The sequence below is a fragment of the Pyrus communis genome, chromosome 1 (genome assembly GCF_041283825.1).
Source record: "Pyrus communis isolate YQ-2024b chromosome 1, ASM4128382v1, whole genome shotgun sequence".
Taxonomy (NCBI): Eukaryota; Viridiplantae; Streptophyta; class Magnoliopsida; order Rosales; family Rosaceae; genus Pyrus; species Pyrus communis.
In genome coordinates this window covers 8,598,142-8,613,883 of record NC_142565.1, presented here as the reverse complement: position 1 = coordinate 8,613,883, position 15,742 = coordinate 8,598,142, and the positions used below count along the sequence as shown (strand labels likewise).

The window sequence follows — 15,742 nt, the reverse complement described above, 5'->3', positions numbered from 1 at the left end:
GAAAAACATAAAGGGGGACCTCGGGTATCCCTACGCGTTGCTACACGCGGCCTCACACGCTGTCACAAAGTGGTGGCCTCGACGGCCACGCGCTGCCCTACACGTCGTGATGGGTTGCCGAAAAGTTGGTGGAAAAGTCACCGACGCTACCATATGCCTCCAATGAAGGTGTTTGTGTTCCTGGCGCCGGCTAAAGCTCAGCCTCACTCTCACCCACACACAGGCTCATGCACGGACTCACATGCTGGCTAGGCTTAGGGTTTGGGTTTCTAGGCTTGGGCTTAGGGTCCTGGCTTGGGCATCGGGTTATTTGGGTTTGGACCTAAAGCTTGGGCTAGACTCCATGACGCAAAGGCCTGGTTGGGTTTCTAGGTTACTAGATTATTGGGCTAGGCTCAATTGGGTTTGGGCTTAGGCTATTAGGCTAGATAACATGGCCCAAATGAATTTGGGTTGAGGTTAAACGGATTGGGTCGACCCGGTTTCAGGCCATAGTTTGGCTGGTTTTTGGGCTAATTTTCAAACGCTCATAACTTCTTCAATACTTAACCAAATCAAGTGGTTCAAAAACCAAAGTTATAGTACTCAATGGGATGAAGAGAATGGTACCTTACACAACTACTAACTCATCATGGTTTGGCAGAAAAACACCTCGAAAATAGCAATGTTCATAAAAAAATTAGCTATTTTCTACGATTAACATGTATGTACAACTCAAAACAAGTTTCGATCTACTCTTAAAACACATCCCAAGAGTTTCTAGAAGCTTACCAATGTTGGAAAAATCATGAAACACGTCGGGGAAGATGATGAATAGTGAACACATTGTTAAAGGGTTCCTCGGTTGGCACGGGGTTTCCCGAAGCTTCTCTTTCCACGTGGTGGGGATCTGGGATGGTTGTTGTGTGATTTTCAAAGAGGAGAGTGAGAAATGCAGAGAGAGAGCACGGGAGTGAGAGGGAAGAGATAGCGAAAAAATGGAGAAAATGAGAAATGAGGGAGAGAGAGAGTTACAAAAATCAGAAAAAAGAAAAAAGGGAAAGGGGATGCATGGGTCCAAATAGCTCACAATTCAAGAACGTGTAAGATGAAACACAAAATATCCGCAAACGTTCGACGTTTGAACGTAGAATCTTCGTTATAAGTCCGAATTCGAATCTGTTTGCACCTACGCGTTCGTGGAGATAAGTATGTTAAGAATAATTTAAGAAAATTAATGTTACTCATTTTAACGAGATAGTCAAGCAAAGTCAACTCGAGGGCAGAATGGTAATTTCATAAATTAGTTAATATGAAAATACACTAAATTTGGGACGGGGATTCACAATCTACCCCCTTAAAATAATTTCATCCTAAGATTACAAACTTAGATAAATAGGTATGGATACTAACTCCTCATCAGTATGACTTTGTTCCTCAAAGTTTTATCCTGTCGATCGATGATCGTCGCTGGTTCCTCAACATAACTCGATGATCGTCTTGACTCACCTCTAATGGTTCCGGCTGAATAACATGAGAGGGATCCGGTACATACTTTTGCAGCATGAAAACATGGAATAGTCTTCAATTTGTGACAATTATGGTGGTAGCTCCAATCTATAAGCAATTACGCCAATCCTCTCAGTGATTCAGTAGGGGCCAACATATCGAGGACTCAAATTTCCTCGTTTACCAAAACGAACCACACCCTTGAAAGGCGACAACTTCAGGAAGAAAAAATCACCAATCTTATACTCATGATCCCTGGAATGTTGATCCGCAATGCTATTTTGTAGATCTTGTGTTGCCTTTAGGTTCCTCTTTATCAACTGGATATTAGTATTAGTGGTGTCGACAATTTTTGGCCCTACCAACACCCGTTCACCAACCTCAGTCCAACATAATGGTGTCCATCATGCTTTCCTATATAGTGCCTCAAACGGTGCCATGTCAATACTGAAATGGTAGCTGTTGTTGTAGGCAAACTCGATTAATAGTAGTTAACTATCCCAACTACCCTTCCACTAGAGAACAGACATTCTTAACATGTCCTCCAAAGTCTAAATTAACCTTTTAGATTGACCATCGGTCTGTGGATGATAGGCAGTGCTATACAACAATTGAGTATTCATGGCATCATAGAACGCTCTCCAAAATCTAGAGGTGAATCTTGGATCTCTGTTCGAAACGATGGTGATGGGTACACCATGAAGTATGACAATATTATCAATAAAAAGTTCTGCTAACTTCTCGAGTGTGTAGGTTTGTCAAACAGGTAAGAAATGAGCAGTCTTGGTGAGTTGATCCATAATCACTCAAATGCCATCAAACCTCGACCGTGTGCTTGGCGAACCATACATGAAATCCATGGTGATGTATTCTCACTTCCACGCTGGTATAAGGAGATTCTGCATTAGCCCCTCAAGTATCTGTCTGTCCGCCTTCACCTGATGGCAAATAATACATCTCTTTACATACTCTACGACATCCCGTTTCATCTTATACCAATAGTAGAACAGACGGATAGTGTGATACAATTTGGTACTCCACAGATATATGGCATATACCGGAATATGAACGACATCAAGAATTTCCTTCTTCACAACTTCCTTGTCCTTAGGTATAAACAACCTATTTCCCATCATCAAGGCTCTATTTTTCCGGATTTTCAAATCTCACCTAGAACCATTCCACACTTGTTCCTTTAGGTCTGCACACTATTGGTCGAATTTCTGAGATTCCTCAACCAAATCCACCAAAACAGGCCTAATTTGGAAGTGTGCTAACAATGCTCCCTGTGAGTCTGGTATCATTCTAACGTTGGTTTCTCGAAAAGAAAATAGTAGCAGAACATGGATAGCTCGAAAGGAGGCAAGCTGTCTATAAGACTTCCGGCTAAGTGCATCTGCTACGACGTTGGCGTGACCAAGATGATACTCAATAGTGCAATCATAGTCACTAATAAGTTTCATCCACATTCTCTGCCTTAAATTCAACTCCTTCTGGGTGAAGACATACTTCAGACTTTTGTGATCAGTAAAGGTGCGGCACTTCTCGCTGTACAATTAATGTCTCCAGATTTTTAGAACAAAGACCATTGCTCCGAGTTCTAGATCATTGAGTATGGTAGTTTTCTTGTGAGTTTTCAGTTGCCTGGAAGCATAGAAGATGACTTTCCGATGCTGTATCATAACACAACCGAATATCAACAAGGATGCATCACTATAGATATCAAACTCACCGCAATCGTCTGGAAGAGTGAGGACGGAGGCATGAGTAAAACACTGTTTAAGCATTTGAAAACTTCATTCATAATTTTCATCATAGTAGAATTTGACCTTTTTCTGAGTCAATTTAGTAAGAGGCAAGGTGATTGCCAAGAAATCCTGCACAAAACATCAGTAATATCCAGCCAGTCCCAGAAAACTCCTCACTTCAGTAACATTCCTCGGTTGCTCCCATTTAGACACTGCCGAAATCTTCTGAGGGTCCACACTAATTCCCTCAATGGAAACCACATACCCGAGGAAACTAATCTGGTTTAGCCAAAACTGACACTTACTGAACTTCGCAAATAGCTAATGCTTCCTCAATCTCTCCAACACCAACTGCAAATGTTTTCTGTACTCAACATTATTCTTGGAGTAGATCAGGATAACATCAATGGATACAATCATAAACTGATTGAGATACAGTCTGAAAACTCTATTCATCAAATCCATGAAAGCTCGAGTGCATTAGTTACCCAAAAGGCATGACACGAAACTCATAGTGTCTATACCTAGTGCAGAGAACAATCTTCGATACATCTTTGTTCCAGATAAGTAACTGGTTGTAACCTGAACAAAGCTCGATCTTAGAAAACAGTTGAGCACCTCTTAATTGGTCAAATAGATCATCAACAAGGCAGGAGGTAACGGTTCTTCATTGTCACCCGATTCAGCTGTCTGTAGTCGATGCAAAGTTTTTTTTCTTAGCAAACAATACAGGAGTGCCCCAGGGAGACATACTGGGCTAGATGTAACCCTTGTCCACAAGCCCTTGAAGTTGAATTTTCAATTATCTCAACTCAATCGGTGTCATTTGGTATAGTGCCAATGAAATATGGTTGGTAGCTGGAAGTAAATCAATTGTGAATTCGATTTCCCTCGCAAATGGTAACCCCGGCAAATCTTCAGGAAATACATCGGTGAATTCATTCACCACTGGTATATCTCCAGCACACAGAGAAGGTTCACCCTACGTGACCACGTGAGCTAAGAAGCCCACAAAACCTTCTGCAGTAACTTTGTTGTCTGGATGGTGAAGATAATAGTATTCTGGAGGAACTGTCATTCACCCTAAAACGTGATCGCTGGTCGTTTAGGCCAATCAAAAGTCACCAATTTCTCCCTACATTCAACATAGGCATTATGCTTAGATAGCTAATTCATTCCTAGAATGACACTGGACTCCAAAATTTGAAGGGAATCAAATTGGCCTTCATAAGTTCCCCTTCAACAATAACTGGGCAATCCCTAAACTCTCATTGTGCACAGAATAGATCTCCAAGTGGCAATTGTATGAACATATCATAATCGAGCGATGCAAGTTGCGAGTCTGAGTCATGGCGTTGATATGCCCATGAGCCTGACGTCCCAAACCACTGTTATGGCCACCTCGAGTACTAATGCCTTGGTTGTTGCGGTCGGCTTAGTTCCCCTAAGCACGATTGCTTGAAGCTGCTCTAGAATGTTGTGGTTGTCACTAAGCAGAAAACTGGGTACTCGGATTACTACTGCCGCCATAACTCTTAGTACCGCTATAACTCTAAGTATTCGGGTTACTTCCCCCACCGTAACTCTCTGATGGGTTCGTCAAAGGGAAAATACGGGCATAGTGCCTAGTGCCACCACACCGGTGACACATGGCAGCACTCACAACTCAATCTCCAAGATGATGCATATCACAATGCGCGTAAGCCGCAATTGATGAATTAAAGTGGCTAAATGATTGCCTCACAGACTCACTACTTGAGCCCCTTGCTGGATGATCCTGAACCCTGACCATGTTGTTTCAACGACTTAGAGTGTCTCGAGCCGAAGGAATGAGAAGAAGTAGAAGGCTCCCTCATACTCTAGGATCGGAATCCACAACCCCGCTGATTGTGGTTCCAAGGCTGATTTTGAGTTTAAGGCTGATTCTGGTTAAGTCTGATCCACCTCGTCTCTTCAACCCTCAAAGCCACCTCAAGCATATCCTTATAGGAGGCATACCTCTGTGGTGCCAGAAGCTCAGAAATGTCCTGGTTCATAGCAATCTGCAGCTGTATCATCATCTCCCACTGGTTCCCATAGGTTCCCTCTTGGTGTCTCGACAAGCACCGAAAAATGCTATCAAACTCTGTAATTCTCAGATTGCCCAAGCAGAACTCTATGAATTCCTATATTTTCCTCAGCTGATAATCCGGGCTCAAAAAGTGTGCGCTGAAAAGTCTCTTGAATGTAGCCTAAGTCATCAAAGAATTATGTGGGCAAGAGCTTGTCATTAACTTCCACCAATATCTCTCATTCCCCTTAATGAAGTAACCATTGGTATTTGCCCATTCAGATGATGGGCATCTCATACTTTCTAAAGTGTCTTCTATCTTTTCCAACCAATCATCAGCCTCCTCACAGACTCCAACCATATTAAGCTCCGTAACGTCGTGGCTACGAGCAATCTTAGTACATGTACGACTTGGCCTGCTACTACAAGGAAAAACATTCCGTAAGCGGAGGTCAACTACTGAATTCCTCCCATTAAACAAGAATGAGGTCGTTGAGGTACATTCCCACCAGGATTATCCATGATTCTAATAAGAGGCAAACAAAATTTAGAAGAACGAAAGACTATGGCCACAAGAAAGGTTATAATTTACCAAATGGAAAAATGAAGTCTTAAGTATGCTTTGATACCAATCTAACACGCTCCAATCCCGATGTCTAGGGGACAGTGGGATGGCCACATGCTGGCCGACATCCGAGGGTGATGCAAGCCATTTAATAAATGCATATGCCGAGAACATGTGAAACATGCATATAAATTTCACACGAACTATGCAATTTAATATTCAAATATAAACTTTACCAAAATAATATTAAAAAGTCAATTGTCAAATAAAATGAATGTGTTAATGCATAACATGGTCAAAGCATATATCTAATTCAAAATACAAGCGGAAGGTGTAACAAAAAGTGCTATTACAGGTGAAGTCAAAAGCAAAGAGGATGACACGATATCATTGGTAGGGGAATGCCTCATAGTTCGGATCGTATGCCTCATTCCTTTGTCATAAGTGAGTGCAAAAAAAAAGTGAGTGGACCAAGTTGATATATAAATAATACAGAAACAGTTATTCAACGTACTAACCCCCAAAGTTTATGAAAACTCAACAGCATAATATATAGTAGGTTTTTTGAAAACCCTAGCATGCCATAAAAACTTCATAAAACATATATAATATATAATGTGCTAAATAGTGGCATCAGTATCGCCCGAAGGCATATAGAAGTCTTTCGACCGAAGCCACCTACACACGCCAGGCTGAAGCCAACATAAATATCTTTTGGCTGAAGCCACCTACACAAGCCCGACCAAAGCCAATATAAGTATATTTCGGCTAAAGCCACCTACACACGCCATGCCGAAGACAATATAAGTATCATTGTCCGTAGGCAGAACAATGACCACTAGATAAGCACAAAACAATTGAATATAATCTTTCCTACATAAGTACATATATCTCAACAGAACTTAGTAGCTCAAACATTATATCTCAAAACATCTTCATAGTATATAGTCATCCATCATATATACTACAAAGAAAAGGAAATCGATAAAGTATGTTATTCCAAAATATTCTCAGTAAAGCATGATATCTCATAATATGTAAAATCTAATTTACTCATAAAACGTAACCATTAAATCATGTTTTTCATGTATGCATTTCTAATAGTAAAATATGCATTTTAGTAGGGGTCCACTCACAGATACTCTGTCGTCACCGTGCGAAAAAGAAGGGACGGAAACGCCACTGATAATCATACCTAAGCACATAAAAGGTCCAATTTATAAAACTCTATCATAACGGTTGAATTTCGAAAAACGGACTTCATAAACGGATTACGGATGTCAAAAAACATAAGGTAAAGAAAGTGAGAAGTGAGGGGGAGAGAGAGAGAGAGTTACAAACATCAGAAAAAGAAAAAGGGGAAGGGGGATGCACGGGTCCAAGGGGAAAAAGTAAGGGGACAAGCTTTTTAAAGTGGGTCTCAGTGGCTCACAATTCAAGAATGTGTAAAATGAAATATAAAATATTCGCAAACGTTCAATGTTTGAACGTAAAATCTTCGTTATAAGTCCGAATTCGAATTTGTTTGTACTTACGCGTTCGTGGCGATAAGTACGTTAAGAATAATTTAAGAAAATTAACATTACCCGTTTCAACGAGACGGTCAAACAAAGTCAATTCGAGGGCAAAATGGTAATTTCATAAATCCGTCAATATGAAAATACACTAAATTTGGGATGGGGTTTCACATATATTGCGAAGGAAATGTTGTTGCGGACAATTTTGCTTATGTGGACTGTATTCTCCAACTTTAGTATGACATGATTCCTCTCCATTAGCAGCTCGTGTTGCTTATTTTTCAGACTATACTTTCTTCCTTGGCTACCATTTCTCAAATTAATTTGCAAATGGACATATAGGTTTGGCTCACTTTTTTTTTCTCCTTGACCTTGTGATGTTGCTTAATCTATTTTGCAGGTTTAGATTTTTAGGTTTGGTTTTAGAAGGGTTAGGTTTCATGTCCCATCTCTTTTCTTTGTATCTTTATTGTTTGCTTTTCTAGAAGGGTAATGTTGATACTGACAAGATCATTTTATTGGGAAATGGGAATACTCTAAACATTCCATTAGTTATATATCAACTTTGCAACAAAAATACTTGTGTGCACGAAAAACCCTAAGTTTGGCAAGGTAAATGTATTAAAAAAGGACAAATTTTAGCAGACGGTGCTACTACGGTAGGCGGTGAACTGCTTTGGGAAAAAACATATTAGTAGCTTATATGGCATGGGAAGGTTACAATTCTGAAGATGTGGTACTCATTAGTGAGCCTTTTTAACTCAGTGGTAGAGTAACGCTATGGTAAGGCGTAAGTCATCGATTCAAATCTGATAAAGGGCTTTGATTTTTTCATAAGCAAACAGCAAATCCATGGGTATTTGAAATTGAGTATCTGAAATAGGTAGAATATTTGATGGAAGAACGGGAGATCCTTTTGAGGGGTTATACTAGTTGTAACTTCTTTTGCGTTATCAATAAAATTCTTCTTGTACCATCGAAGGTTTATAAAAATAAAAAGCAAAAAAAAAGCACAATCAATCACTTAACATTTTGGATAAAAAAATGAGAAGATAATATAACACACAAAATTCCACTGAGATTAATAGGTTTTAAGTAAACAACATTAACAAGAATACAACATATAAGGTTAGAGGAAAAGCAGAAATGCTGCACAGGAACGCAGCAGCTGATGCAGGGAAATTAATTAAAGCCATATTTACTAGAGACCAGAGTTTTAATCTGAAGGTTATCAAAGGATTATCCCAGCTGTTCCACTGGCTCTGCAATCACATCACTTACAGCAGCTTGATAATCTTCCGAGGTAGCACCTGTATCAGCTAATTCGCCGTGGATTGGATCACCCTTCGGCTTCTTATAACTAGCTGACATGTTCTTTATGCGCCAGAGGACAAAGTTCATCTGCTTGGTGGGTTTAGAACTCACCTCAGTTTCTGTGAGAGAATACTCATGGACTACCCAATCGGTCTTCTTTGCTTTCGATCCACGACCTTCGTAAAAGGTCAGACTCCTCTTCTTCCCAATCACAGCTTTGGATTCTTCAGCCCTGATCTCACAGTCCTTCCCTGTGATCTTGTAAAAGCCTTGATCCGTGACCCGGTTGCAGGGAGTGCCGTTGTACTTGTAATCGAGCCGGCTAAAGAAGAACCACTCCTTCCCATGAACTTCTGGGAAGAATGCTGAAATCCAACAACAAAACAAAATGTTCAAAATTTGAAACCAACCCACTCCAACTCTTGAAGAACAAAAAACACAAACACTGAAACAAGATCATAAATTTTTGGGTGCAACAATATTATACGATAGGAAAGAGATATCGGTCGGCTATTTAAAGGGAAATTATATCGGTCGGCTATTTAAAGGGAAATTTTTGGGTGCAACAATATTATACTTTACTTTGAGCTATGCTAAGGGGAGGGAGGAGGGAATTTGAACCCGGAACATCGGACTCCAATTCTTGAGGTACAAAAACTGATAAGACCATAAATTTATGCATACAATAGAAATAGAGCACAGGAATCACTAGAGAAAACAACAAATCGAAACCAACCAAATTCAATTCTGAACGAAGAAAAACTGAAACAAAATGGTATAGATTTACATAATCATCGGCAGAATCCATTGGAAACAAGATGTATGGCTAGTGAAGAAAAAGTGAGATAAAATAATGGGTTTACCAGGAAGATCGCAGGGCTCGTACTTGCAGACATCGATTTCAGGGATGACGTGGCGGAAATGGGAATCCGTCCCCTCTATCTTGTTCTTCAGGTAGTAGCTGACCAGCAACTCATCAGTGGGGGAGAATCCGAACCCAGGTAGTCGGCTCACATTCACACGCACTGCATCTCCTTCTTCAGGTGCGACGCTGCTGCTCATCTCTCTCTCTCTCTCAACTTTGAACTGTGATTATCGATCAGTGTTTTGGATTGTGTGGGGAAGCAGAATGAGTGAAGTTGTATTTATATACGCTCATCACAGAACCACTTTTGAAAGTTGACTAGTGTTTTACCAAGTCTTTGATCGTGTGGTGCAAGTTCATCTTTTGCTCCCTACACTTACCGGATTTCTTTCATTTTGGTCTTCCAACTATTTCTCATAATTTATTTTATTTGAGTTATATTATAATTTAATTTAAATTACAGTGTGATAAATTTTAACTTAGGCGATGAGATGAGAGTATACTGTTCTCGTTAACTTAGCTACGGTTAATTTTACATTATTTTAATTACAAATCGTATTACTACTCTAGGCAACAACACTAAGAGATGTAGGAGAATTTATACCCTAGGCTAGTGGGCTGAAGAATAAAATCCTATCTAAACAAGACAATCTTCCACTTAGTTTTTATTACAATTAGAAACCATTTGAATTGAATTGCACACACCATTTATTAATTTTTACAAGAAACGACAGAGAGATTTTATTTATCAATCAACAAATTATACATCTACAAAAGTGCCAAATGCATAAATTTTTAAGGATTAATAATTTAAATTTGGGTAAATTACATTTTACCCCTCAAGTTTATAATCAATTTCAATTCCAATTCCCTACTACATCTTTAAAACATTTAAATTTCATACATTTACTTATCATTTTATTTCAATTTCATACATCCGTTATAAAAACATGTTAAGTAAATTGTTAAGTGATGACGTAGCAAATATGGAATCCATATTTGTGCTGACGTGATTGCTACATTTGTGCCACACGGCAAAAAAATTAATTTATTATGCATTTAAAATATAATATTATTTACCCTATTATAAAAAATAAAATAAAAACAACCAAACAAAACTAACCTAGAAACCCAAAACCCTCCTCCCCGTGCCCCCCCCCACGACCCACTTCTCCATCTCCTCCCTCTTCGCCTCCCATCCCTTCTCTCTACCCAAACCTACTCCTTCCTCTTCACCCCCGACCCCACCCCCACCTCCCTCGCAACCCCCCAACCAAAACCCCAAATAGTTGTAGCTACACACATGGCGGTCGGAGGACTGGTGCTCGAAGCAAAAGAGCTCGCCACACCAGCACTGAAATCCGGTCAACCTGACCTTTCACTATCTTCGACACCTATTCGGCGATTCGCATGATGTTGTGATCTCCGACACTGTCTTCTTCTGGAAAGTCTCGGTTGGGGCCTCGAAGCTGAAGGTTGGTCTGGGGTGAAGAGGAAGAAGTGGGTTTGGGTGAGAAAGAAGGGATGGGAGGTGAAGAGGGAGGAGATGGAGAAGTGGGTTGCGTAAATGCACAAAAAAATTAATTTTTTTGCCACATGGCACAATGTGGTAGCCACGTCAGCACAAATGTGGATCCTATATTTGCCATGTCATCACTTAACGGTTTACTTAACAAATTTTCTAACAGACGTATGAAATTGAAATAAATGATAAGTAAATGTATGAAATTGAAATGTTTTAAAGATGTTGTAAGGAATTGAAATTGATCCCAAACCTAAGGGGTAAAATGTAATTTACCCTTTAAATTTTAATCTAGAGATAATTTACATAGATATACAACAATAGTATATTTCCTCTATGGCAACCACCGCATGATATGAACTGGAGTAGGATTCTCTCCCTCCTATTTTCATCCCCTTCCCTTTCCACCTTTCATACTTTGTTTTCTGCCTTGTTGTGTCTATAAAAAAATTAATGTAAAATGTTGATGTAGCTTAACTGTTCAAGTAGGAAGGGATAAAAGGGAAGAGAGATTAAGAAGGAAAGAGAATCCCGATTCCAAACGTAAAAGTACTTCTAAAAGCTAAACTTCTAAGAGGGATTGTCTCCCAGTCCCTGAAAAGTAAAGGAAAAAGGAAAACTGCCAAGAGGGGTTGATCAAAAGGGCAAAATATATAAAATTAAAGAAACAAAACGCGTGGCACGTCAGCTGACTTGTTTAGGGTCCCAGGACTTAATTGGGTGGTATCAAATACTACTGGAGTATTCTGAAGTGAGTAAACAACTTGCAGTTGCATCTTCTTTTCAGTTCACACGCACAAACATATGGGAACATTGGGAAGCAACAGAAAAACAAGAGGAGGGGTTTCAGACCCAGTAGGGTTCAGATTCTACCCCACTCCGTATGAAATGGTGGACCGTTACTTGAATCGCAAGAAACAGGACAAGGATTTCAAATCTGATACATGCGAGTTGGAAAGCCTAGCTCACAAAAATAATTGTTCCTTGTTTGTGAAGGCAGAGCATCACGTCACTACATCTACTGTGCATGTCCATGTCCATGAGGAGTGACAACTGACAAGAATGTTGACAAGGGTGTAACAGATGTCGAATTTTCAGACGTGTGCGGAAATGCCTTTGAGTGTGGATCCCTCCACTTGCTATCATGTCTTTTACTTTGTAATTGGAGATTGACAAGCCAAAATTCAAGCTTTGTACTATTCTTTTCTTCCCCAGATGACGACTATCGATTTTTCTTGAGTAGCACATCGATTTAGTATCCACGAATATTTGATTATAAAGTTGATTTTATTGGTTTTAATTGAGGGTTTGAAAATCGTTAGATCAAATTCAAAGATCCTATACTTGTCAAACGTTGTACCTGTAGGTCTGGAAGAAAAATTAGTTTGAGAGCGTTGACAGAAACTTGTAATTTGGGAAAAAATTTCTTCCATCACAATTTCGCCATTACTCGAAAAGAATAGGGTTTTATTATTTATGTTTGGACCCGTTCACAATTAATTGTAATTTTGGAATGTGCCACAAGAGAAACACTCTTTGATTAATTAAACAACATTAACGGCAATACCACATAAAAGGAGTACAGAAAAAGAAGAAATGCTGCACAGGAACGCAGCAGCTAATGCAGGGAAATTAATTAAAGCAATAGGTACTAGAGATAAGAGTTTCAATCTGAAGGTTATCAAAGAAGTATCCCAGATGTTCCACTGGCTCTGCAATCACATCACTTACAGCAGCTTGATCATCTTCCGAGTTAGCACCTGGATCAGCTAATTCGCCGCGGATTGGATCACCCTTCGGCTTCTTATAACTAGCTGACATGTTCTTCAGGCGCCAGAGGACAAAGTCCATCTGCTTGGTGGGTTTAGAACTCACCTCAGTTTCTGTGAGAGAATACTCATGGACTACCCAATCGGTCTTCTTTGCTTTCGATCCACGACCTTCGTAAAAGGTCAGAATCCTCTTCTTCGCAATCACAGCTTTGGATTCTTCAGCCCTGATCTCACGCACCTTCCCTGTGATCTTGTAAAAGCCTTGATCCGTGACCCGTTTGCAGCGAGGGCTGTTGTTGTACTTGTAGTCGGGCCGGCTAAAGAAGAACCACTCCTTCCCATGAACTTCTGGGAAGAATGCTGAAATCCAACAACAAAACAAAATGTTCAAAATTTGAAACCAACCCACTCCAACTCTTGAAGAACAAAAAACACAAACACTGAAACAAGATCATAAATTTTTGGGTGCAACAATATTATACGATAGGAAAGAGATATCGATCGGTCGGCTATTTAAAGGGAAATTAAATCGAAATGTAACACAAAACAAATTTTTTGATTTTTGATACAACACAAAACAATATATTGAAATTGAAACCAACCCACTTCAATTCTTGAGGTACAAGTGATATTACTACTTTACTTCGAGCTATGCTAAGGGGAGGGAGGAGGGAATTTGAACCCGGAACATCGCACTCCAATTCTTGAGGTACAAAAACTGATAAGACCATAAATTTATGCATACAACATCATACAATAGAAATAGAGCCCTGGAATCACTACAGAAAACAACAAATCGAAACCAACCCAATTCAATTCTGAATGAAGAAAAACTGAAACAAGATGGTATAGATTTACATAATCAACGGCAGAATCCATTGGAAACAAGATGTATGGCTAGTGAAGAAAAAGTGAGATAGAATAATGGGTTTACCAGGAAGATCGCAGGGCTCGTACTTGCAGACATCGATTTCCGGGATGGTGTGGCGGAAGAGGGAGTCGGTGCCCTGTATCTTGCTCCTCAAGTAGTAGCTGACCAGCAACTCGTCAGTGGGGTTGAATCTGACAGAAGGTAGTAGGATCACATTCGCATGCACTGCATTTCCTTCTTCAGTTGTGATGCTACCGCTATTCATCTCTCTCTCTCTCTCTCTCTCTCTCTCTCTCTCTCTCAACTTTGAACTGTGATTATGGATCAGTGTTTTGGATTGTGTGCGGAAGCAGAATGAGTGAAGTTGCATTTATATACGCTCATCAAAGACCCACTTATCACTCAAATCACTCGACTCTTGAAAGTTGGCTAGTGCTTTTTCCAAGTATTTGAGCTTGTGGTGCAAGTTCATCTTTTGGACTTCAACTATTTCTTATCATTTTTTTATTCGACTGATATTATAAAAGTAAAACTACAGTGTGATAAATTTTAAAGTGATGAGAGGAGAGTATCCTATTCTAGTTAATTTGACTACGGTTAATTTTATACTGTGTTTAGTATTAACTAAATTAGTCGAGCATTTGGTACAATATTAGATTAATGATCGTATTATTTATACTGTGTTTGGCACTGAAACAAGGAAAAAAACAATTTGACAAATCTTTGTTTGTTTGTTGAACTTTTCTTATATTTATACCTTTTGAAAACCACATAAATTTTCAAATAACAAAAAGAAAAATAGTATCAAATTTCACAAGCAAGATATGCATCCCTCATTCTTCAAGTTCAATTAAAAATTAACACGAAATACTATCAAATTTCATACCTCTGAGCTACAAGTACTAAGACAGAACAAATAGGCACAGGAAGCACTTCACCTAAAAGCACTTAAATCGTAAGAAAGTTGGAGAACAAACAGATTAACAGCACAACCCAGTTAGCTAAATCCATCAGAAATCAAAAAACGCATGCAGCCACACAAGTCCAACTATTGAAATATCAAAACATCACTGGCAACCCATTTCTCTAAAAGCATAAGAAACTCGATGCCCAATTCACAAAACCCACCAAAATTTGATCCCGGTGGGTGCAAAATCTTAAACATACACAGCAAAAATAAGAACCCATATGAATAAAAATTGGAACTTTATACTCAAAATCGAAGAGGCATACCGGGCAAGCGCTGCGGTTTTTGGGTAGCCGAAAAAAAGCAGCAGCATAATGATAAAGACGAGGAGAAAGTTGGGGGAGAGTGGTGAGGAGAGAGAGAGAGAGTGAGCTTCTGGAGAGGAAGAGAGAGTGTCCGGAGACTGCCGTCTGGAGAGGAAGGAGAGAGCGAGAGAAGCCCGGGAAAAAGAAGAAGAAAAATGAAAAGACGAACTGTGATGCAAACGAAGAAGAAGAATTTGAGAAGACGAACCTGGGATTCAAACGAGAGAGGAGTGCGTCTGGAGAGGACGAGACCGTCTGGAGAGGAAGGAGGGAGCAAGAGAAGCCCGACTAAATTGTACCGTGCTTTTGGACGGTATAAGGAAGAGGGTAAACACCGTATAAAAAGACACCAAATACCGTCCTCTGTATTATTAGTATTATCCGATGTCTTATACGGTTTGCCAAATAGGGCCTAATAGATACATGAGAGTTTATACGTTGGGCATAGTGGTTTGAAGAATAAGGTCTTATCTAAACAAGACAATCTTCCACTTAGTTTTCATGACAACGAGAAACCATCCAGATTGAATTGCACACAACATTTATTATTTTTAACAAGAAATGACAGCGATATTTTATTTATCAACCAAAAAAGTATACATTTGCAGAAGTGCCAATAAGGATTAATAATTTAAATGTTAATCTAGAGATAATTTACACATACATACAAAAATAACAAATTTCTTATATGGCCACCATCACATGAATACAAACCAATGGAAAGGTGTTCAATACAATTTACGAAATGAGGATACTAA

General features: G+C 39.4%; 2 protein-coding genes across 2 annotated transcripts; both read right to left on the bottom strand.

Annotated features, from left to right (window-relative positions):
* Nucleotides 1-8,426: 8,426 nt before the first annotated feature.
* Nucleotides 8,427-9,841, bottom strand: LOC137720156 (protein NTM1-like 9). The gene is made up of 2 exons (XM_068459168.2): nucleotides 9,546-9,841; nucleotides 8,427-9,047 (listed from the first exon to the last, which is right to left on the bottom strand). Exons 1-2 carry the CDS (start codon nucleotides 9,742-9,744, stop codon nucleotides 8,608-8,610), a joined length of 639 nt encoding a protein of 212 aa, XP_068315269.2. The 5' UTR covers nucleotides 9,745-9,841; the 3' UTR covers nucleotides 8,427-8,607.
* Nucleotides 9,842-12,515: 2,674 nt separating this feature from the next.
* Nucleotides 12,516-15,232, bottom strand: LOC137720155 (protein NTM1-like 9). Its single transcript, XM_068459167.2, has 2 exons — nucleotides 13,776-15,232; nucleotides 12,516-13,201 (listed from the first exon to the last, which is right to left on the bottom strand). The coding sequence occupies exons 1-2, from the start codon at nucleotides 14,080-14,082 to the stop codon at nucleotides 12,702-12,704; spliced, it is 807 nt and encodes a 268-aa protein (XP_068315268.2). The 5' UTR covers nucleotides 14,083-15,232; the 3' UTR covers nucleotides 12,516-12,701.
* Nucleotides 15,233-15,742: the final 510 nt, after the last annotated feature.